This window comes from Clytia hemisphaerica, unplaced genomic scaffold, assembly GCF_902728285.1.
Source record: "Clytia hemisphaerica strain Z4C2 unplaced genomic scaffold, Clytia hemisphaerica genome assembly, whole genome shotgun sequence".
Taxonomy (NCBI): domain Eukaryota; kingdom Metazoa; phylum Cnidaria; class Hydrozoa; order Leptothecata; family Clytiidae; genus Clytia; species Clytia hemisphaerica.
In genome coordinates this window covers 522,181-545,210 of record NW_027103644.1, presented here as the reverse complement: position 1 = coordinate 545,210, position 23,030 = coordinate 522,181, and the positions used below count along the sequence as shown (strand labels likewise).

Here is a 23,030-nt window from a genome sequence, read left to right as displayed (position 1 = left end):
TTTTGACATTTTAGTGCGAACGTACTATGTGGACGGCCCTTAGCGACAAAGTCATGGGTAAATTTTCATTTCGAGGAGGAGGGGGTTTGTTTGATGACTGGCCAATGATATAGGTGGTGCAATAAAAAAATACATATCCTCCCCTCCATCGCCGGGAAGAAATTATTAACGAAGATCCCTGTTGTGGGAATCACTTCATCCTTCCTTACGCGATAAGAATGAGAAAAAGAAAGAAAAGACATACCTCTTCTCGTTGAAACGCACACACGGTTTTCTGAATTAGTCAATCATTAGCTAAGTGAGCTGTTATTAATTCATCTTAGTCAATAAAAGGGACACGTATCATGTAAAATAATTCATAAGAAAAATTGTATTTCGATCTGGTAAGAGGTTACATTCTGATTTCTGATTGGATTTATTTCCCTACGGTGGTCCATCCTTCATCACCTCCACCACGCTCATCACGAGACCGCTCTTCCCCACGATCGCGGTCCGATCGAACGCGTGATGCTTGATACGAACGACCTGAAGAAATAAAATATTAGGGAAAGAAACATGAAGAACACATGAATGGAATATCTAACATAAGGGAGCACAATTTGAGGCTAAGAAATAGAGACTTTTTGTCAAAAAGATTCATTTGAGTTTCAAAAATAATGTTGAGGTGGTTATGATATTCGCGGCTTTCTCACTTTTAACAGATTCCTCCGTATCTTCAGCCTCCAAAGTTCACCAAGCTTCGAAAAGGTTGATAAAAGAAAAAATAATTTAAAATTACCTTCGGAACGAGCACCTCCACCTGAACGCCAGCTATCACCACCGCCATCACGCCATCCACTTTGAGGACGGTTGTAACTTCCACCGCGAGAATCGTCTCTTCGATCATCTCGCCTGTCGTAGCCTCCTCCTCCCCTTCGGTCGGGAGTTCCTCGATCACGATCTCCATATCCTCGATCGCGGTCACCGCCATATCCACGATCACGGTCTCCACCATAGCCTCGATCACGGTCACCGCCATAGCCTCGATCACGGTCACCGCCATAGCCTCGATCGCGGTCACCGCCATAGCCTCGATCGCGGTCACCGCCATAGCCTCGATTATCCCGATTGTCTCGATCATCGCCTCGCCATGAATCACCTCCACCACGGTCTCCGAACCCACGATCTCCTTCGCGGCGGTCTAAATAGGAAAAACATGCTCATTTTCTTTATCAGGGGGAATTTTCAAACGTACTTTCATACTGTGTTGGATCGGTCTTTTTTTTCTTTCTTAAGCTAGTTACAATACTGTTTCTCCTCATACAAACAATCCTTTTTTACGAGATATCATCAGTTTTAGTCAACAAGAAGACAGTTCTTACCATCAGAAGGTGGTGGGGCGGAGGATTCTTGTTTTCTACGTTGACTTGGAGGGACGTACTTTCCACCGCCACCTCCGCCACTGGGAGGCGCGGGCGATTGGGCGCTTTCTCCTGCACGTCGCCATCCACCTTCGTCTGAAAAATGCAATGTTAAACAAATTTGGTCATGTATGTAATTAAGGCTTAATGCTGCGAGCCTTTAAGTTCTTTAAGTCGAAATGCAGAAGGTTACTTAGAGGAAAAGAAGGCCTATAGTGTGTATTCCCTTATTTTTTAAATCTCACAAACCCCTCACTATTTATAGTGGCGGTTACCAATTTTCAAAAACAACAAGCAATATGCTGAATGGACCTACCTGATGATGAAACTTAGATAGCAATAAGGAGAAAAACAATCATTTAGAAAATATAGCAGTTAGCAAAAATGCATTAAATTTTATCATTGATATTTGATGGGGGGGGGGGGGGGGGTTTAGGGAAAAAAGAAAAAGAAAGTTCCGGTTGCAAATTTGCAAAGGTTTTGTTGACAATTGAATCATGCTTGATGGTGTCATTGTTATCAATAATTTTTTTAAGTGAAAAACAAAGAAATATATGGAAAAAGCCCAATTCAAATCTGCAAAAAACGGCGATTTCCGGCACACTTCCGGCATGACAAGATTCTCAAAAATCCGAATCGGCCACACTTAGGGCATTGCTGATACACATCTTCATGCAAAAATCGGGGAAAAACGATTAATGAAATCTCGAGAGAAAATGGCAACAAACGGTTTTGACGGCATATTATCGGCATTTTTGGCCGAAATTGTTTTACTTCAAAAAATCAGGCTCCGACACATTTTAGGTATTGCCATTTTTCATCAGTCTGCAAAATTTCATGAAAAAATATAAAGTACAGCTCGAGAAATTCAAGAAAAATCGTTTTTCCGGCGATATTCGGCTGTTCCGGCGATTTTTTTTAGAAAGTCCGGCATCAAAAAATCAGTTTTATGACAATTGAACCATGCTTGATGGTTGGCATTGTTATCAATAATAATTTTGCGTGAAAAAAAACAAAGAAATAATAGGAAAAAGTCCAATGAAAAATCTGCAAAAAAACGGCGATTTCCGGTTATATTTCTGGCATTTCGGCAAGAATAGAACTTTTCTCAAAAATCGAACTCAGCCATGTTTTGGGCATTGCTATTACGCATCTATGTGCAAAAAATCAGAAAAAACTAATGATGAAATCTCGAGAAATTGCCAAAAAAACGGTTTTTCCGGCATATTTCCGGCATTTTCGGCCGGAAAAAAATGTTTTTCGAAAATCAGGCTCCGTCATATTTTAGGTATTGTCATTTTGCATCAATGTGCAAAATTTCATAAAAAAATATAAAGTACAGCTCGAGAAATTCAAGAAATACTGTATTTCCGGCGAAAATAGGTTGTTCCGGCGATTTTTAAATAGTTCCGGCTTCAAAAATCAATTTTATTGAAAATTAAAACATGCTTGATGGTGGGCATTGCTATTAATAATGTTTTTGAATGAAAAAACAATCAATTATAAGGAAAAAGGCCAATGAAAATCTGCAAAAACAGCGATTTCCGGCATATTTCCGGCATTTTAAGCCGGAAAAAATTTTTTCTCAAAAATCGGACTCGGCCATGTTTTGGGCATTGTTAATACGTATCTTTGAGCAAAAAATCAGAAAAAACTAATGATAAAATCTCGAGAAAATGCCAAAAAACCAGTTTTTCCGGCATATTTCCGGCATTTTTGGCCGGAGAAAATTTTTTTCCCAAAATCGGGCTCCGTCACATTTTGGGCATTGCCATTTTGCATCATTGTGCCAAAAATCAGAAAAAACTAATGAGCCAATCCTGAGAAAAGCTGGCAACAGACGAACGAACGGACGAACGAACGGACAAGGGTTAATTTAAAGGACTACCTTAGGTAGGTCCAAAAAAGTTTTTAATTTTTATAGTAAATGGGTGTAAATTTTCTTATTCAATGACATTTGGTTATCAAATAGATTCTTTAAACAGAATAAGAAATTATACATATTTTGACCAAAACATTGCTAACCCATCATTTTTTGAACCCCCCCCCCCAAATAAAAATAACAACTCTAATCACCATTTTATTCGGAAGAAGAGTTTCAAATTAAACGCTTTACCTCTAGATGGCGGAGGATCTTGTGGGCGACTTTGGGAATCGGTTTCTCGACGCCTCATCTTGTCTTCGATCTCAGCTTCTTTTTCGCGTTTTTTGCGTTCGATTTCGTCCAAACGTTTTCTTCTTTCTTCCTCCTCCTTGCGTCGCTCTTCCGCTTCTTTCTGTTTGCGGATCTCCTCCAATTCTTTCTCTACAAAGCAAAGGAAAATTGGTTGCTTTCATTCATGGTTATCAAAGGTACACTAAAATTTTGTTGATCAAAGGTCTCTAAAACAACTAGCTGTTAACTTTATTTTGATACGACTGCTTTAAGTACCTCTCTGAAGTTGTTTCTCTCGTTCCTTTCGTTTTTCTTCACGTCGAATTTTAATGAATTCTTCACGGCGTTTAGCCATACGCTGTCTCTTGCGCTCTTCGAGGCGTTCTTCGCGTACTTTCCCAAGGTGTTTGTCAAAGTCTGCGAGGCGTGCCTGTCGAAAGATAAGTTGATATAAGTCTATTCTGAGCAGAAAGACAATCCATAAGTCAAAGCCCACGGAGCACGACGTTGAGACTTCAGCACCCTAAGTAGCTGTGAGCAAATAAATTAATACCTCATAATCCGAACGACGGTTTCCAAGAAGACTATTGAGGAAAGTCTCTTTATCCGAAGCCATTCGTTCCAATCGAGATTGTGTCTTCAACGCGACCTTGTGTTCTTTTTCTGCGTTTGCAATCTGAAATGAAATGAAAGTTTCCTTAATGGATGACGAGAAACAGTTGACATTGCAGAACTACCTGACCTAACTACCTCGTCACGTGCCTCTTGACAAAATAAAAAAATGTTCATCTTACCCTCTCTTCTTCTGATTTCTCCCAGTCCTCTCGATCTTTCACTTTCTTCTCGGAGATGTGTTTCTCCAGAAGAGGGACTTCTTCTTGGCGGATGGCACGAACCAAATGGTCCATTCGCTTCTCTTGCGTTCGTAGCTTAACTGCCAACTCTCTCTTTTCCATTTCCAATTGTTCGTACTGGCGACGCAAAATATCGTCAGGGTCCATCTCGTCAATTTCCTAGATAAGTAAAAAAAGTCGAAGTGAGAATTTATTATGGTTGACTATCGAGACAGACTTAACTATATCAGACGTGCCCGGTAGTGCCAGTGGTAACGTGACCAGTAATACAATGGACGTTACCTTAGTTGAGAGGTTTTTGAAGGCTCTTTTTCCGACATCTGTTCCTCGTAGAGAGTCGACACGGTCCCAGACTTGTTGTTTTTGAATTTCTTTCATCTCTTGCCTTCGTCTCTCCAGTTCTCTCTTCTCTCTTTCAGCCTCCAGACGTTGTTCTTCAGCCATCCTTAACTTCTCGCGTTGACGGTTGGCTTTCTCTTTGTCACGACGTTCCTGAAGAAAAATAATGCCAAGTAACTTCAAAACCAAGAAGACAAACATTTCTTAACCAGGCGAACAATATCAATAGAATGTTAAAAATTAAAGGAATAGAAATAAGGATAAGCAACATACTTGAGCATTTTTTATGTGTTCAATTCGTTCTTTACGAGCTTCAATGATGAGCTTCCTATTGAGGAGTAGACCATGTTCTTTACGCTCTTGTTTCTGGTACTGATTCACCAGCGTTTGGCGCACTTCTGATTCTGCCTTGACAATTTCTTCTGATCTGATCATCTGGTTTGTCGATTGAATTCCCTCAGATAGTGAAGAGAGTTGACTTCTCAAGATTTCAGATGGCATCGCCTGGAAGCAGGGAAGAAATTATAGTCAACATAAGAACATTGGACATTACTATTGAACCATGGCTGGATTTAAAACGCCATGTCTTGGACCGACTGATGAAAAATACGGTCCATTAAATATCCATAAATTACGCATGATTATGAAAAATTATCTTCCCTTGAGTTTTAATAAGGCATGTACCTGAATGAAAGGTCCTTCGGCGACTTCTTCTTTCAGAGCAACCATGAGTACGGAACCGAAAGAAATGGCTTTGGTTTGATGGTTGATGTTGATCTGCATGTCACATTGTTTGACACAATTTACGATGATTCTCTCCAATTGATAGTTGTTCATGAAAGGAATCCATTTCAACAGTTTGGTAAAAGATAACGTTTCGTAAACTTGTGAAGCCTGCGAAAGATATAGCAAGATAATTAAATATGACCAAAAAAAATTTCATAACAAGGAGAGTATGACAGTAACCTGGTGGGTTGGACCCCTCGAGAATTGAAAAAAAAATCCTTTGTCCCCACTTAAGATTTCAAAAAAAAAAATTACCCCCCCCCCCCCCCGAAATTTTTCCCATGTTTGTACTCATTGCTGCTCCTAATCACGTTATCTTCGAAAATGCAGTGAAAACATTGTCCAATCTTCTTGAGAAAAAAAAACCTCCCTTTTATTAAGGACGGATGACACTCACTATGCATGATTAAGAGTAAAATATATATCTATTTTAATTGGCTCTGATTTCATTGAGCACTCTGCAATGCTCACCTGTTTCAACATTCGAATGACGGTAATATCTTGAATGTGTTGCACGTACTGCACCAGTTGCTCATCCTCTGCAAAGTTCTTCAGAACGGAGTGTACATCTTTGCAAATCTTCAACGGGTGAAACCTCTTCTCCATAACGAAAAACAACTCTTTCAACTCAGGAGACATGTGAGGAAGGATGAGAAGTTCAACATCAGCCATCAGGGATTTTCGTGTTGGAATGTTTATCAAACGTAAGAGAGTTGTCAACCGTCTGCTCTTATCGAAAGCATTGGAATCATATGACAGATGTTCTTCCATTGAACTTTTCTCAGGTGGAATTGGGATTGATAAAGTTGCCAAAAGCACCTTCTTACCAATCCTATTATAAGAAAGAAAAAGTTCATACGCTTTCATATGGAACAAAAATATATTCAAACGGATTTAAAAGCAGTCTCATAAATACAAGTCCTTTGAATGGTTCCATCCTGTACTACTAGGACAAGACTTAATTATATATCGCGGGTGGCAGGGGACGCTTACTCTATGTACCGCACCTGATCTCAGACTTCGCTCTTCATCTTTTCATACTTTTTCCATTTTATTTCGGTTTTCATTTTAAATATTGGGTTCCTATTCGCTAAATTTGTTTTAATTGTTCTAGTAATGTGTCTCTAGCGAAATTTGGTTTGTTTTGTTTTTTAGGATTTTGGGTTGTTAAAATTCATTGGTCATTTGATTGTTGTCATATGTGGGAAAAGTTTTCGTGTTTTCTGAAACTTGATTAGCTTCTTCAGATATAACTGAAATACAGGGCTCGAAATAACGGTCGGACATCGGACATTGTCCGACCCAAAAATCATAATTTTAAAGCTAAATCAAACCTGATTGGACATTATGTCCGACATAGTGGGCAGAGGGGTATCAAGCCCCCCTTAAAAATGGCACCCCCTCTTTTAGCTCAACTCCCCTCTTAAAAATGAAAATTCCTCAACCCCCCTCTTTTTATTCAACCCCCCTCTTTTTCCCAGGTTTAAGTTAAACCCCCTCTTTTTTTCAACCTTTTACGCGCAAACTCTTGCTATCTCTAACTATATTCCAAGGTTATTAAAATGAAGAATACAATAATATGAATCTGATGGCAGAAATTACTTTTTAACAGATACAGTAAGATATTTAAGATACCAATAATGTTAGCTAGTGTAGAAACAGAGTTTTTGCTTCATTCAAATGAATGGAAATATAATAATTGTTGAGAAATTTAAAAATGAATGGAAAACACTCTTTTGCAAATTGCCAAAGCTTCCAAGCCCCCCCCTTAAAAAATTAACCCCCTCTTTTTGTCCAAGCCACCCCTTTTATTTGAAATTTTCACAAGCCCCCCCCCCTCTTTTTAATTCAGTAAAATTCTCAAACCCCCCCCCCTTTTTGCCCACTATGGTCCGACCCACTTGAAATTGTAATTTCGAGCCTTGGAAATATCTGAAAAATTATAAAACAGAACCTTCGCCTTGAACTAATTGAAAAAGTGTAGAAAGAAGGGACATACTTTTCCAATTCTTCAGCAGTAACTGTTTTCTTCTGCTCTTTGGTCAAAACAAACAATTTGAGGAGAGAGGCGGCGTGAAAGAGAAGGTTTTGAGCCTTTAAGAAGACAAGTGCAACTTTTTCAAAATAATTAGCCATCATGTGTGGCTTGGCTGGTTTTTTAGACATCAACATCAGGGAGTGGATGCCTTCAACAGCTTTGAATGCTTCCTAAAGGAAAATGGAATAGTATTGAGTACGAAGAGAAAACAAAGCAACTGCGAGAAAAACCAAATGATTCGGACATAAGGTAAAATATTTGAAAGATTTTCCTCAGTGGAATCTTGCAGACATTTAGGATACTATTCATTGTCATAAAATATAGACTTCTACCACTATTAAAATTTTTATCACATCAATGAAAAGTATTATTTAGTGTTTAAATTTAGATGAATAATAAAAACAATAAGTTTATAAAAATTCTAATAATACCTGCCAAAGTTCCATTGTGATAGCACTTTCTAACTGGAACAGTCTTGTCTCAAGGTGCATCTGAAGACTGTCAGGATTATTCATGTTGATGGCAGTTGGCTGTCCTTGGTATTTTAGCACTTGGTCAAGATGGTTTTTCACCAGTGAGCATAACTTTCGAAACTCAGCACGTCGAGTGAATTTTAAACAAAATTTGAATGCTAAAAGGTAATAGATTTTCTAAATGTAAAATTTCGCGTTGAAATCTTTTGGTTGCGTTGACCTAAAATTCTATAAAGCTTAATAACATCCTTAAAATATTTTTTCTACGATGTATTACTTTTAATGATATATTTTCTCATCCAGAGCAATGTTCAAAAGTGTAAGAACTTCCAACTTTTACATAACAGACTTCAATGAGGCAGAGTGGGGGAACACTTTTGTCTGTCGTAGATCCAACTTACCGCTTTGGGCTGTTTCATGGTATAACCGTTCAACTCTATTATTGTTTCGGAGTAGCTCCAAGATATTTCTGTAGGCTTCCCACAAGAATTTAACCCATGGGGTCAAAAGCACTCGGTCTGATCGATCCTGAGCATCTTCAGAACTCACTGATGAGAGCATTAGCCTGAAACAAAAAAAATCATTTTCAATTTCTTTCTACATTAGCATGTTGTGAAAGATAATGCTCTCTCATCTTGCAACCCATCCAAACCCAGTATCTCTGAACTGCTTAAAAGTAACATTCCATACCACACTATTACACACTAAAACAAAGCTGCAAATAACGACTGGTGATTGGTGATCACCAGACACTTTTTGGTTTCAAACTGCCATTTTGAAGGTTTAAAAAAGATTTTCTAAATGTTACTTTTGTTCGATGAAGACTTTTGTCCCTGTTTTATTTGTTAATTGTTTTATCTTCTCATAATCATTAGCATTCAATGACAAGAGAAACATTTGATCGTGTTAAAAACCTAGAGCTATTTTGTCACTCTGATATTTTTTCAAAAATCACTGGCCAAGTCACAATTCCTTATTTGCAACACTGCTAAAAATAGGCTTGGGTTGGTATAAACACTTTTCCCTGGAAATTTGAAGGCTACAAAAAGATTGCATAGAGATGGGGAATGGTTTGTAAATTGAGCATATTTCCCCTTTGAATCCATTCTTAACCAGAAAAAATAGGATTATTATTTCCAACCATTTCTCTTTGGTTACCCCTTTTGGGAAAACTGTTAATAAAATGGATATTAACTAATAATAGCAGTGAATTCTTACTGTACCTAAATTTTAACAATGTGTTGAGGCTTACTGTGTGATGTCAAACGATGCACCTTGCAAACTTACCCTTCAGGAGTTTGAACTTGATCTAAATCTTCAACAGTGACTTTGTCAATAGACTGGCTTTTTGCATCATCAGCATGTTTTTCTGCAAGCTTCAAGAAATAAGAGATAATTTCTTCCAATGAAGCAATATTGACTTGCTGACAGATGAGTTTGTACTGATAGAGTCCTTCTTTAGCATTGACAGATCGTTTCAATTCAACGCACAATCTGAGATACGATTGAAGGATTGGCTCGTGAATTTTCTGCCAATTACGATGCTTCTTGCTCTTGATGACATCGTACAAAACATCAAGGGCTTGTTCTTTCTTGCCGATTTCAATAAATTCTAAAACAAAAGGGTATAAAGTTTGAATGGATAATTTACTGTTTTTTTAATCAAACTTTAATCGTTCGATGGAGCGAGTTCGATTAGTTCGATTGTTCGATTGGTTCGACAAGTTCAATTGATCGGGTCTGGAAAAATGGCATGTTAGTTCTAATTAGGAATATTAAAGCCCACGTGCTACATTATAAATGTTTATCTGCTACGGTGTAGATAGGGCAATACGCTCGCGTTTTAAGAGGCGGGTTCATCTAAAGAATCCTGCATTACTAAAAATAGACAAAAAGAACGACAAATTTCATAAAAAATGACATATTTCGCCGTCCACAACCCCGACCGAAAGTGACTGTACCACCCCTAACAATTCATTCCCTTTTGTTTATCACGGGAATTAACTACATGTGGTCTAAGAACGACAAATTACGCATGCGTGTTACAATGCAGGATCCTTTAGAGGAACAGACTGTATACGCGTTTTTGTTGCGAGTAATAGAACATTTTTCTAAATGTCATAACTCAAGACTCCATCCATATTACTGTATCAAACTTTCAAAATCTGCTCTACACACTAAATTCTTTCATTGGAGGCTGATAAGAATCTGCGGAAATTTGTATTTTTGGAAAAAGATAAGATATATATTCTTAATTAGGATTGAAAAACAAAGGGATAATCCTAATTAAGAAAGTCTGTGCGATCGAAAAAAATATGCTTAATTAGGATAGAACTCCTGACTTCTTGTTCAGTGAGGCTGGAACTTTGATTATTGAGGATAACGATTTTACCAGTTTTTTAGCAATTTTTGCCTCGCTAACCCAAATCTCGCAACCTCTTTACCTTAAGGAAGATCAAAATTAGAGTTTTTCCACGTTCCGAAAATATTTTTTTCTGCATTGGGCAAATACTTTTTTATTTATTGGTTTACGGATCCGCCGACATTATTTTTGCCAAAATAAAAATAAAATAAAATAGAGATTTCAAAAACTTTTATTTACTTTTTCTCCTCTGACCTTCAAAAAAGAAGAAATAAATAAAAAAACCTTTACTTAAACAGGAAAACAAATAAAAAGAAGAGAAAGGGAGAGGGGGTTAAATGATCTATAACAGCTGTGCCCTATTCTGCCAATGTAAAGATACTTTGATCCTCCCCTTATTAATGCCAGGGAACTTCCCCATGGAATTTCCCTATCCACAAAAAAAAAACTAAAATATTATATAACTTTGTGTACACAGTCGATTTTCTTCATTTTTTTTCCTTTTTTGTACTCGCTTTTATTTAAAGTCCTTTATGTGATTGTTAAAATTCAAGAGTAAATATAAAAATAGGCATACCAGAAAAGTGGGATGGGGAAACCTAAATAGGAACCCTAAGGGTGAACCCTAAATGGGAACCTCATAGAATGCAGCCACCCTGGCTCTTGGGGGGGGGGCTAGAACCTAAAGTTCCGGTTGGGGGCTCTTTTTTCCTAAGATCAGGGGGGGGGGCTATTTGTTTAGGTCTGTTGACTGGGGGCTAACCTAACAACTTTTTCCAAGAACTAAGAAATTTTTCTTTGTACATTTTGGTATTTTGTTTGTGTAATAATGAAGTCGTACTATTGACGTTTTTTTATTAGAATTTCAAAAGAAGAAATATACATTTGGTATCTCTTTCTCTTGTGTGGACATGCAAAATGAAGACCTTGCATTGTTTGAAATTTTTTCCTTTCTAACATTTTTTTTTTTTGTATTGTGGTGTGTGCGTGCGGGTGTGTGATATGTGATAAAGTTTATTTATTGAAATCCCATTGAAATGAATGACAAATAAAGAACGCAGCTATTTTCATGCGGTGTTTACAATTTTCTTAAGTTAGAATTGTCTTCTACTCACTTTTTTCAAAATAATAATCTACTTTTCTTATAAAGTTTTATTTTTTATAGAAGGAAAATTTTCCTCTAGCTATACAAGGCCAATAAATTTATTGTGAACTTCATATTCTAAGGAAAATTTTTCGGTATTATACTTCTCTTCTGTGTTATAGATGAACAATAAAGAAACTCAGAAAAGTAATAAGCCAAAGCGTGGATCCCTGAAGGGTTTCGATGGCATTGGCGGAGATTTGACAGTTCAGATTTTTAAGCATAAATTAATTTTTTTTTTTGTATTTTGGTAGGGGGGCTGTCTATTTCGAATTTTGGTGGGGGCTAAATCTCAGGGGGGGCTGAACCTTCAGGGGGGGGGGGCTTCAACCCCTCTGCACTCTATGAACCTATCTCAGTCTTACATATACACATATCAGTCTTTATGTGTACATTTTTTATGTTTCAGTTTATTTTTAGTGTTTTTATTCATAGACTCTATCTATAACAACATCTTGCATTTTATCCTTTTGTCTTTAAATCTAAAAAATTAATACTTTAGGAAATTTCATAAAATTTTATTTTATTAACTCCTCCGATTTCAGATTTTTAAAAAGAAAATAAAAAAAAAATTAAAACATCAATTTTATTTTTATTTTTTTCCATCCTCCTGTCCAAAACTTTTCCTCATAATGTCCGTAAACCAGAAAATAAAAAAGTAATTGCCTAGCAGAAATTTTTTCATCTTCACAGGATCGATTCTCAACAACAAAATACATCTTTTGGTCTTTGGGTTTGTTTCTGACGTTTTTCCTTCAAAGAATATCGAGCACTTTCCTTTTCCCCTTGAGCGCGCGAGAAAAAAAATGATTCGCTAGCGTATTCTTTCGGGTGAATAAAGATGAGGCGGCAATCTTGCACAGAGGGTGCTACTTAGTTTCCGCCCTATTTTGCACCCAAAATAAAATGGTCTAAACACGGGGGTACTCCAAATGATAAACTATGTCGTTCTGTAAGTGTTTATTTTCTGAGAGATACAAATAGTATATTGAATATTATTAGCTTATTTATATAGAAGTATTTTTGAGCACAAATTTAAATATGGTTAAATAAAAAACAAGTGATAACAGTTCTGTTTATTCCTCAAACCCCCGGGAAAAGTTTTTTTGCCGACTTAGCTATTTTACAAATCTCGGAAAAGAACTCCCAAAGGAATTCCGTTACCTAAACCGATTGGTTAATTTCGGAACGGCTTCAAGCAGCCCTGTGAATTCAGGCAAAATTTTGCCGACCTAGAGGTCATTTTAGGTCGGCAAAGCCGTCCTAAGTAGCTTGTTTAGGTCGGCAAAGACAAAATAGGAAGAAAATTAATGAACTAAGAGATTCAGCTGCTCTATAATTGTGTTATTAAGTTTTATGTTTTATAAAGAGAATGGAATGGGGCTCGATTATCATGTGTTATCAAATGATAACACAATTAGATTAACCTAACAAATAATATTTTTCCTCTTTAGGTCGGCTTTGCCGACCCAAAACATTTCTTTTGTCGGCACACCGACCTCAAGTGTAAATTACGTCGGCAAACAAAAGCCAACTTCAGCTCAAGTTACGTCGGCTTTCAAGTCGGCATTGCCGAATGCCGACCTGGATTCACAGGGCTGTTCAAGAAAGTCATAATGGCAGATAATTTTAAAAGTTTCTGAGGAAATGTGTGTAATTTATCGATGTTGGGCCAAAAAAAAAAGTAGTTTTGTTTTTGGAAATGCGGGTGACGAAAAAAAATCTCACCCGGGCGGCCGGAAAATATATTTTTTTTTCAATTTTCCTAGAAAAACTCTAATTGACGTGTACGAAAAAATAATCCAGGTTCGATGTCTCTTTACTTGAAAAAACGAAATTTTAAGAAGAAGCTGTACTCTAAGGTAATTCTATTCACAACAACATAAAACAGGAAAGTAGAAAACATTTGTGACAGAAGATTTTCTTTTTCAAAACACAAGTGACATACGTAAATCTTTGAATACAATCGTTAAATGGATCGTAAAATCGTAAAATGGAAAATAAACTCTTTATAAATCTTTGAATACAATTGTTAAATGGATCTTCGATTGCACCAAAAAAAAAGTTTTTTTCTATTTGCGGCCGGGTGAGATATATTTTTTTTGATAAAATTAAACAAATAAAATGCAGTTTAATTAAGATAATAATTTACCTCTGATCCAGTATTCAAGTGAGATTCGGCTTCCGTGAAATTCCTCCTTCAAAGACTAGTTTAAGAGCAAAGTTTATGTAGTAAATGTTGAGGTGAAAAGGGGTATACAGGGGTTTGGTGGGCACTTGAATACTGGATCAGAGGTAAATTATTATCTTAATTAAACTGCATTTTATTTGTTTAATTTTATCAATAATAATTTAGCCTCTGATCCAAAGTATTCAAATGAGACTTCAAAGCAAACTTTGGTCTTAAATGCAACTCAAAGTATATTTTCATAAAGGAAATATATAAAATATATAGTAACACAACTACTATGATCAATATCTCGTACAAGAAATAATTTTCAATCATGTTACATCTCATGTGGGTATCTACCTTTGTGATAATAATTTATTTCCAAAGTTCTCGTTTCTTATAGGTAATTTGTAATGCTGGGCAAAGGTGGAGCCTGATCTCCATCCAGCAGCTTTAGCTATATCTTTTATTGACAAACCCATGTTGTTGGTTTTGCTTGTGGAAGCATGGCGCGTTGAGTGTGCTGTGAAAACAGTAATGTCAACACCGGCCATGCCTAAGAATGATTTTATATATCGTGCAATAGTAGCTACTTTAACTGGTTTGTGAGGATATGTGTAAGAGAGTATCAATTCCTGGGGATTACCCTCTAAATTTTCCCTGATGTTATCTGTTCTTCTACGATATTCTTCAAAACAATTAATGATACATATGTTCTTGTCCATGTATTTTGTAAACTCCAGAGGTTTTTGGTGTTTTCCAGGTTTGGACGTTTTCATTAAGGATCTGATATAAAACACCAGTTCTTCGTCTGATTTACCACATGCGTCAAGCCGTAATGCACCAATAGTTTGGCCTCTCTGACCACTTAGAAAGCATAACAATGTGGCAAGTTTCTTAGTTAACAGTTCCAGTTCAAGCTGTTTATTCCCTGGTAAGCTAGCAGTATAGTCGAGGACTATATCTGGATCATAGATCATTGTGTATCTAGGTGTTGAGGGTCTGGTTTTAAACATGCCTCTCAACAACCTAGATACCTGTTCATTTGCCCCAAATGTTTTCCCTTCAATTTTGGGAAAAACTGCTGATAAAGCCGATCTTGCCACAGCTACTACTCCATAATTTGAATTTTTCTTTATAAACAACTCCACCAGAAAATTGATACCGTCCTTGTATGTTGGTTTCCTTTGGTCAATCTTGTTTCTTTCACAATATGAAGACCACTTTTTGAGATAGGAGTTGTAGCTTGATCTTGTCTTCTGTGCCCAAGATGATTCGATTAGTCGTGTTGCCTCTTCTCCTAGGTCTTCCTTCATAATTGCTTCCCGGAGACAACTGCTGCCACTATGCTCAGGTTCTTGTGTAGCGGGTGGGTGATGTCTTTCTGCGGCAGCACCAGTAGGTCCTTCCTAGGAGAGAAATCAACTCTTTCAATTATCATGTCCAGGAATGTTGAGTACCATGGTTGGTTGGGCCAGTCAGGTACCACTAGTATGCCTGTTGCCTCATCATGGAATATTTTCTGTATTACCATTGGGATGCATGAAAATGGGGGGAATGCATAAAAGTTTAGGTCGCCCCAATCTACTGTAAAGGCGTCTACACCGATACAGTTTGGGTCTGGCCGAAAGGAGAAAAATCTTGTTATCTGGCAATTAATTCTACTAGCAAAAAGATCAACGTTTGGCACAAAATCAAGGACTGATACCATATTATTAAAGGCATCTCTATTGAGCATCCACTCTGTCCTAGTTTCAGTCTTCCTAGACTCTTCATCAGCCTCTACATTTAGAATACCCGGAATATGTGTAGCGGTGAGCCATGATTCCCTTTCTATGGCCCAGTTCCATACGGAGTGAACAATCTCATCCATCAAAGTGGATCTAATGCTACCCATTTTATTTATCGCAGATACTGCATTTCAGTCTTCCTAGACTCTTCATCAGCCTCTACATTTAGAATACCCGGAATATGTGTAGCGGTGAGCCATGATTCCCTTTCTATGGCCCAGTTCCATACGGAGTGAACAATCTCATCCATCAAAGTGGATCTAATGCTACCCATTTTATTTATCGCAGATACTGCAGAGGTGTTATCAATTTTCAGTAAAATGTGTGTGTCTCGAATGTTGAGACACAATGCCTGTAAACCAAAGTTTACTGCTTTAAGCTCAAGGATATTGATATGTAAATCTTTTTCAAACTCAGTAAAATGGCCTCCCGTAGAAGTCTCAAATACTGCACCCCAGCCAGTTTTTGAGGCATCTGAGGTCATTTCCAGCTTGGGGTTATCTCTTAGAATGGGAGCCCAGCTACCAACTATGTTATCTTTCCACCACATAATGTCTTGTTGTGCCTCATGTGATAGGGAGATCTTCTTGTCAAAATTGCCTTTGTTGATTTTTAGGGCTTCAGTTTTAAGCCGCTCTAGGGCACGGTAATGTAACCTCCCAAATGGAACTGCCATAAAACTACTGGAAAATTTTCCTAAAATTTTAAACAAGGTTCTAATTGGCACACTTTGCATTGCCAAAACTTCAGAGCATAGTTTTTTGATAGCTACCTCTTTTTCCTGGGTTAGCCTCAAGCTCATATCTCTAGAATCAATAATAAACCCTAAAAATTCCATAACTTGGCTTGGTTCAAAAAGGGATTTTTCTGGGTGTATTATGAACCCCAAAGAATCTAATAACTCTATGATTCTATCAATGTTACCACTACAAGCTTGATAAGTTCTTGCAGTGGTAAACAAATCGTCAATATAATCCGCCACAACCACCCCTTCCTTCCTCAATTTTGAAAGTGGGGGCTTCATTATTTTTGTAAATTTTCTAGGCCCTTCAGTATACCCATTCGGCAAGGCCTTAAATTGGAAAAGCTGATTCTTAAAACGAAACTTGAGTAGCTTCCTACTCTCAGGATGAATGGGAACGCTATAGTAGGCGTCCTTAATGTCAAGTTTAGCCATGTAGGCATTAGGTCTCACCAAACAGAGGATTGATTTTAAGGTTTGCATCTTAAACTTTTTCTTATCAATCTCTTTATTGAGTTGCTTGAGGTTAAGAATAAATCTATAACCCCCATCCGATTTTTCAGTGACAAAGGTAGGTGAGATAAACTCTCCTTTTTCATGAGAGGTTCTTTCAATCACTTTCTTATTCAGAAGCTTTTCTACTTCCTCTTTAACGAATTCTTCTGTTTTTAAATTTTGTGGGACTCTGCCACTACTTTGTTTCGGTAAGTCCTGGATCTCTATCCACAGTCCTGCTATGGATTGTAAGACTTCCTTATCAGAAGTTAGATCCTCCCAATTTTTGCGGTAGTGGCGCAGTGCACCACCTTCGAATTCATGTACTCTTTTGGTAAGGTATTGTTTATGATCGCTTATTTTGGTTCTCACCTGTTTTGTTAATGTTTCTTCTTCTTGTGGGAGTTGAACCTGCCTTTCGATGACCTGTAGTTTTCTTGTTTTCGGTCTTTTTGCTGTTTTTGCCCATCCTGATCTTTGGTCCCCTTTTGGGGCTTGTAAGAGGACCACTTGTTTGACGATATGCTCGGCTTATCATCATACTTCCTCTTTTGTCCTTTATCTTTTTCCAGCATCTGTGCCAACTTGTTCTCTTTCTTGAGGGTTTCCAGACGATCACATACTGACTCCCCGAATAGCATTTCTGACGATTCGTCATTATCAGTGGCAAGTTTCTTGTAGCTGCTTGGCAGATTAGGTTTTATTTGGTCCCTCCTCAGCTGGTTGAGAAGCTGTGAGGTTTTTCCTGCCAAGGACATCGCTTCCTTCAAGTAAGTCATAATGTCCATGACCGCCGAGCTTAGATCAGCCTTTTGCTTTGAAGCCTCTGTAATGTCTGATGCTGCTCTAAGGATCATTGTGGTTGCAGCAGCATGTGTCTTCTGGATCTCCTGTAGCTTAACATCAGCTGATCTGGTAAAGGATGGGAGGTTTGACCAAATCTCTGCGTTGGTTCTCTTTGGCACCAGGAAACTGCAGTTTGCTGGCAGTGCCGCATTCTCAATCTTCTCTTTGAGTGTCTCAGTTACCATAGGCTTTTGCCAAAACACCTTGGCAGCACAAGCCAGTGATGAGGAAATCTCCTGACCACATGCTTTGGATTTATCCTCATAACCCTTTGTTGCAGCCTGTTGCCAAAACTCTTGACTTTCTTCAACGACCGGGACATCTTCCTTCTCTGAGCTGGCTCCATTGCGAGGAGTTGATGTTCCCTCTTGAGAAAATGATCCTCCCTCAGAGCTCGAAGGGCGTCGCCCATCAATAGATCCAAACCATCTGTTTGATCCTGAAATCGACACAGTGTCGTCGTTTGGGAGGGCCAGCTGTGAAGCCTCCTCTGAGGCATTTAAGTTCACAATCTCTGGCGGAGCACGAACTGGGACAACCCCTTCTGGGATATTATTTCCCCGCTTTGTGCTTGCAGCTCTTTCAATCTCGTCCACCTTCTTTTGTTGTTCTACTAGTGCTTGATTTATTTGATTCATTCTGTTATCATTTTCTTGTCTGACACCTTGAACGACCTGATTGATTATGGAGGTGAAATCGAATGTTACAGGTTCTTCTTGTCCTGGAATATTTGCTGTCAATATCATTCGCTGCTGTTGGTCATCTGGTTCTGAAATATTTTAATGTCATGCCTTAAAACTTAGCTGTAAAAGGCAATGTTTTGTATAATTAGCTTGTAGTAGCTACAAACAAGTAAATAAACTAGGTTTAAATATAGTTTCACCTCAACATTACATAAATTATACCTGTCATCTTTGACGTTGTATTACGATGTGTCTTGATGTCACAACAATTGAAATGTATAAGAAAACAATGCTGTTAAAACAATTGATGAGAAAATATAAAAGGAATTCTCTCAAGCTCTTAATTATGTCCGTTCCGCAGGAATCATGGAAAACGAAAGAGGAATTTCACGGAAGCCGAATCTCATTTGAATACTTTGGATCAGAGGCTAAATTATTATCCAAAAAAAAGTTCACCCGGCCGATTTCCGGAAACAAGACTACTTTTTTTTGTGGCCTTGATGGCTTGTTGATTCTTTAAAAAAAAAAGATAACAGGTATAGCTTTTTCTTATCCTGGAATATTGAGGTTTCAGCTACACTGCTTGTTGTCCAGACGGGGTCAATCGAACAACTTCGAATAAGAATCGCAATCGAACCAATCGAACGTAATCGAACGTGATCGAATAATTGCGATTCGATTGTCGAACGTAATCGAATCTCAATCGAACGGCCGCTTCCTGGGTAATATTCGATTGCGTTTGAGTAAGGTTAGATTGGTTCGATTGATTGTTGACTATGTTCGATTGGTTCAATTCATTGTCAATTACATTGGATTAATCTTCGATATCGTTCGATTACGATTATGTACGATGAGTTTGATTGCGATTAAATTAAATTGGATCACTCTGTTAGAGCTTCTTAGCGCGGACGGCCGAGCGCTTAAGTACCATACTAAAGTGAATAAAATCTAATACAATTGAATCAATCGAACGTAATCGAATACAATCGAACGTAATCGAAGCAATCGAACAGCAAATCCTGGGTAATATTCGATTGCCATTCAATTGCGTTTGACAATCGAATTGCAATTATTCGATTGCGTTCAATTGCGTTCGATTGATCCGGCGTTCGATTCGTTCGATTGACACCGTCTGGTTGATTGTGCGCCGGAAAGTTAAAAACTGATACGGTGCCCTATTCATAAACACAATCACGTAATCACAATCACAATTTCGAGATTGCATCTTCGTCAGATTGTTTGTTTTCACACGTCCCTTTAGAGCTTCAGCGTGGTGTGCAGAAAACATTCACAATCTGATCTCAGGTTAGCACCGCGCCATTTGCCTCTATCAATTTCCCTCCCCAAATAAAAACAGTCCAGATTACTTCATGGTTCAGTAAAAAAACTTAAAATGAAGATACAAGGTTAGGATCTTACCTTGAGCCCTTTTGAGGGCATTTTCTGGCTTTTGGAAGTATTGAGGCATTTTTTGTTAAGAAAGTCAAGACTCGACTTCCTAATCCCAAAATGTCCGACACTCAACTTGTAAATTTCGCCTTGTACTTTGCGTAATTTATTCGAACCAAATCGTCTATAAATCAAGAACACAAAAGATTACCTCTAGTTTAATTGCTAGCTCGGAATTTTGGTGCACGAGATGGAATGACACGGCGAGGATCTAGCCCTTGAACTAACTTGTACTTGCTATAATTTACTTGAAATATTTTTTCTTTTGCTATGTTATTGCAACGGTATCAATGTTGAAATAGCTATAAAATGAAATAAAAGTGATTTTTTGTCCCATTTCCAGCTTATTTCAAATAAAAAGGACGGGAAAAAGGATCATCAGAAAACAACTCTCTGTTCTTTTCAAACCGCAGGCTAGATCGCCGAAAAGCACGTGAATCGAATTTAAAGTAAAGAAGCCTACTTTAATTTTTTAACAGAATATCACTGCCCGTAGTGATAAAACTACATGAACTTTTTGCATGACCTGAGGAGAACAATTTTGGAAAGTTACTGGGTTATAAAAACAAACTTGCAGAAATCTTCAACTTCAAAACTGAATACTGAGCAGGACAGTACGTACACAAACCTGCAAGAAGAAGAAGAAAGATCAAATTAGCAATCAACCTGTCAGATATAATATCTGCACTTATTATGGTAGGTATTGGGCTATTCTGAAAAAAAATTTTGTGTATGGGACTGGGCCTGGTAACAATTGGTAACCTGAAAAAAAGTTTTCATATTCAGTCGAGGATTATGCCCTAAATAAGAGAATACCCAAGTTAGAGGATTACCTTATTTAGGAGATTTTCAGTCTCTTATTTAAGAGAACGTTACCTAAACTAGGAGAATTCTGCACGTTTCACAAATTTACTTCAGAGCAGACTATTTGCGCAATGTGAAAATAAGATCACGTGAAAGATCACGTTTCCGTGATTCCGATGACCCAAAAACCAAAATAAAATACCTTTTCATTATTTTTCAAACTTCGAAAAACCATAAATAGCCTCATTTGCATGTGTTGATGTAAATTTTTAATAATGAAGAAACACCCTCGACCTTCAAAACGCGTTTTTTCTCAAACTCCCTTATTTAGGAGAGACAAGAGCGACTCACTTTCTGTTTGACCCGCGTTTTGACCGCGCTTAAACGCGTTTCTTAAATATGGCCCGATCTATATTATTACTTTTCACGAAATTCTCATGATGTAGATCGGCCTTTAGATTGATAGACCCTAACCATCCTAGGTCCACGAAACAAAAGCAGAACTCAACCAAATTTTGCTAGAAGGGAGAAAAAAACGTACTGAGTCGATCTATGAAGTTCAAAACTTGCGCAAAATGATGAGAAGGCCAAAAATTAGCGAAGAAAGAAAAGTCTCCTAGTTAAGAGAAAGAAATCTCCTATATAATAAGAGACCTTCTCTTAAATAGAGTATATCTCTTATTTAGGGCATAATCCTTGACTGATATTGTTTTGTTTATAAGAATAAATGAACTCTTTTCAGCCAGCTCACTGTGCAATTTTGAGCTCAATATTTTGTAAAAAAAAAAATGGATGTATTGAAAAAAAGAAGATAGTCGAAGATCAAAGAAATTTACTGTTGACTTCAATTGCAATACTCCATCCAGGCGTAGTTAATGGATATAATCAGTGTGTCACAATACAAACAGCGATATTTCGATCGCACGGAAGCGCTTCAAAACACCAGCTTTTTTGGAGTTTTGTCTCATTTACCCAAACGCTTCAATCTTGCGTAGGCTTAGGGACCAAGACTAGAACCCCCAATACGAGACATTTGCCTGACGGAAAAAAAATCATCATGATCAATACACACCTTACTTATTGGAAATTCCACCTCCTCGCGTTGTTGCTACTTTGGGAGGTAAACAAAGCTCGATATTGCGGTTTTCAGGCAAAAAGCCTTACAAAACACCCAAAATGTTGATGCCAAAAGAGCCACCAAATCAACTGAAGAACCACCGAAGTTGTTGTTTTTCTCTTTTTAATAGCTGCTGCTAGCATCTTGAAAGCTTTGTTTTGTTTGTTTTTTTCAAATTCAATGTATTTTTAGGAACATAAACAAGCCCAGTTATAAGCAAATGAGTTCTTGTTTTACGCGGGAACTTTTATACAGGTCTAGAATCAGTAGAATTCATGTGGTGTATTTACGTTAGTGGTATTCATCCAATGAAAAGGAGGTTGACAAAATATGCACGGCGTTGATTATGACATCATTAAATTATCCATGTCGATTCAACGCCCGTTAATAATAATTATTCGTAGATAGTTCTTTTTATCTTGAAATTTAGAAATATGAGAAAAAAAAGATCAAATTTAATATTTGTTTCCTATCTAGATTATATTAGCGTTAGAATACGGTAAATTTTCACGAAAAATATTTCGTGATGGCAGTACGCCCAATCGCGCCCACGGGAAAGTTCCAATTTTTAATTATCGGGAAATCAGGGAAACCGGTTCACAACGTGGATAAAAAACATACGAAATGAAACCTGACAAAAGGTTTTCAACCAGATTTATTCAGATAAAGCTATAAGAGGTTCATTACTTGTGGATTTTAAAACCTACACAAGCAAAAACGAAAGTTGTTGGGAAGGAAAGAGTAAACGCAAGACAGAAGGTATGGTTGTGTTGATCAGGTATGTTTTTATTCTATCCGAACTAATGTTAAAAAAGACCAAAGAGGTCCTGACTGCTACTATTTATGTTTACCTCCCAATATCAACGGATCCATTTTAGAGCAATTGTTTTTGTGGAATTTCCGATAAGGTGTATTTTGTTAATTGTCAGAATCGTTTACTCACTGGAAATACGCAACTTTCTGAAGTTTTGTTTTTTTTCGGTTGTGCTTCATTTTAAAAATAACGAAAATGAAAAGTAACCATCAATCATGCGAGCAAAAAAAGGTATTCCGACTAGTCTACGAAAAGTGCGCTCGCGCGACGATAGAATATCTCGCAAATTGATATATGCATAAAACTGACGAAATCCTTTCTTTTTTATGCTTAGGTGACGTCACCATCGATCCTGACTTGACAATGGAGAACCAAATTTGGCAATGCGTATTATTACGAGCGACCGAGGAAGTTTGTGTGACGCAAAAATTGCGCAATAAATGAAGCCCTAGAAAAACGCCCACTGAAAATTGAAACTAGGAATTTATTGAATTTCACTGATGAAGTTTCAAACTTTTTGTTTTTTGTAATTTATTATAAATTCGTAATTTTTAAATACTATTTTTTGA

General features: G+C 37.4%; 1 protein-coding gene across 1 annotated transcript; it reads right to left on the bottom strand.

Annotated features, from left to right (window-relative positions):
* Positions 1–347: 347 nt before the first annotated feature.
* On the bottom strand, positions 348–21,843 carry LOC136802897 (eukaryotic translation initiation factor 3 subunit A-like). The gene is made up of 17 exons (XM_067059654.1): positions 21,603–21,843; positions 19,697–19,850; positions 9,333–9,657; positions 8,447–8,610; positions 8,004–8,203; positions 7,534–7,742; positions 6,006–6,366; positions 5,433–5,642; positions 5,022–5,252; positions 4,692–4,901; positions 4,350–4,568; positions 4,109–4,231; positions 3,832–3,985; positions 3,517–3,705; positions 1,362–1,496; positions 779–1,180; positions 348–525 (listed from the first exon to the last, which is right to left on the bottom strand). Exons 2-17 carry the CDS (start codon positions 19,743–19,745, stop codon positions 416–418), a joined length of 3,291 nt encoding a protein of 1,096 aa, XP_066915755.1. The 5' UTR covers positions 19,746–19,850; positions 21,603–21,843; the 3' UTR covers positions 348–415.
* Positions 21,844–23,030: the final 1,187 nt, after the last annotated feature.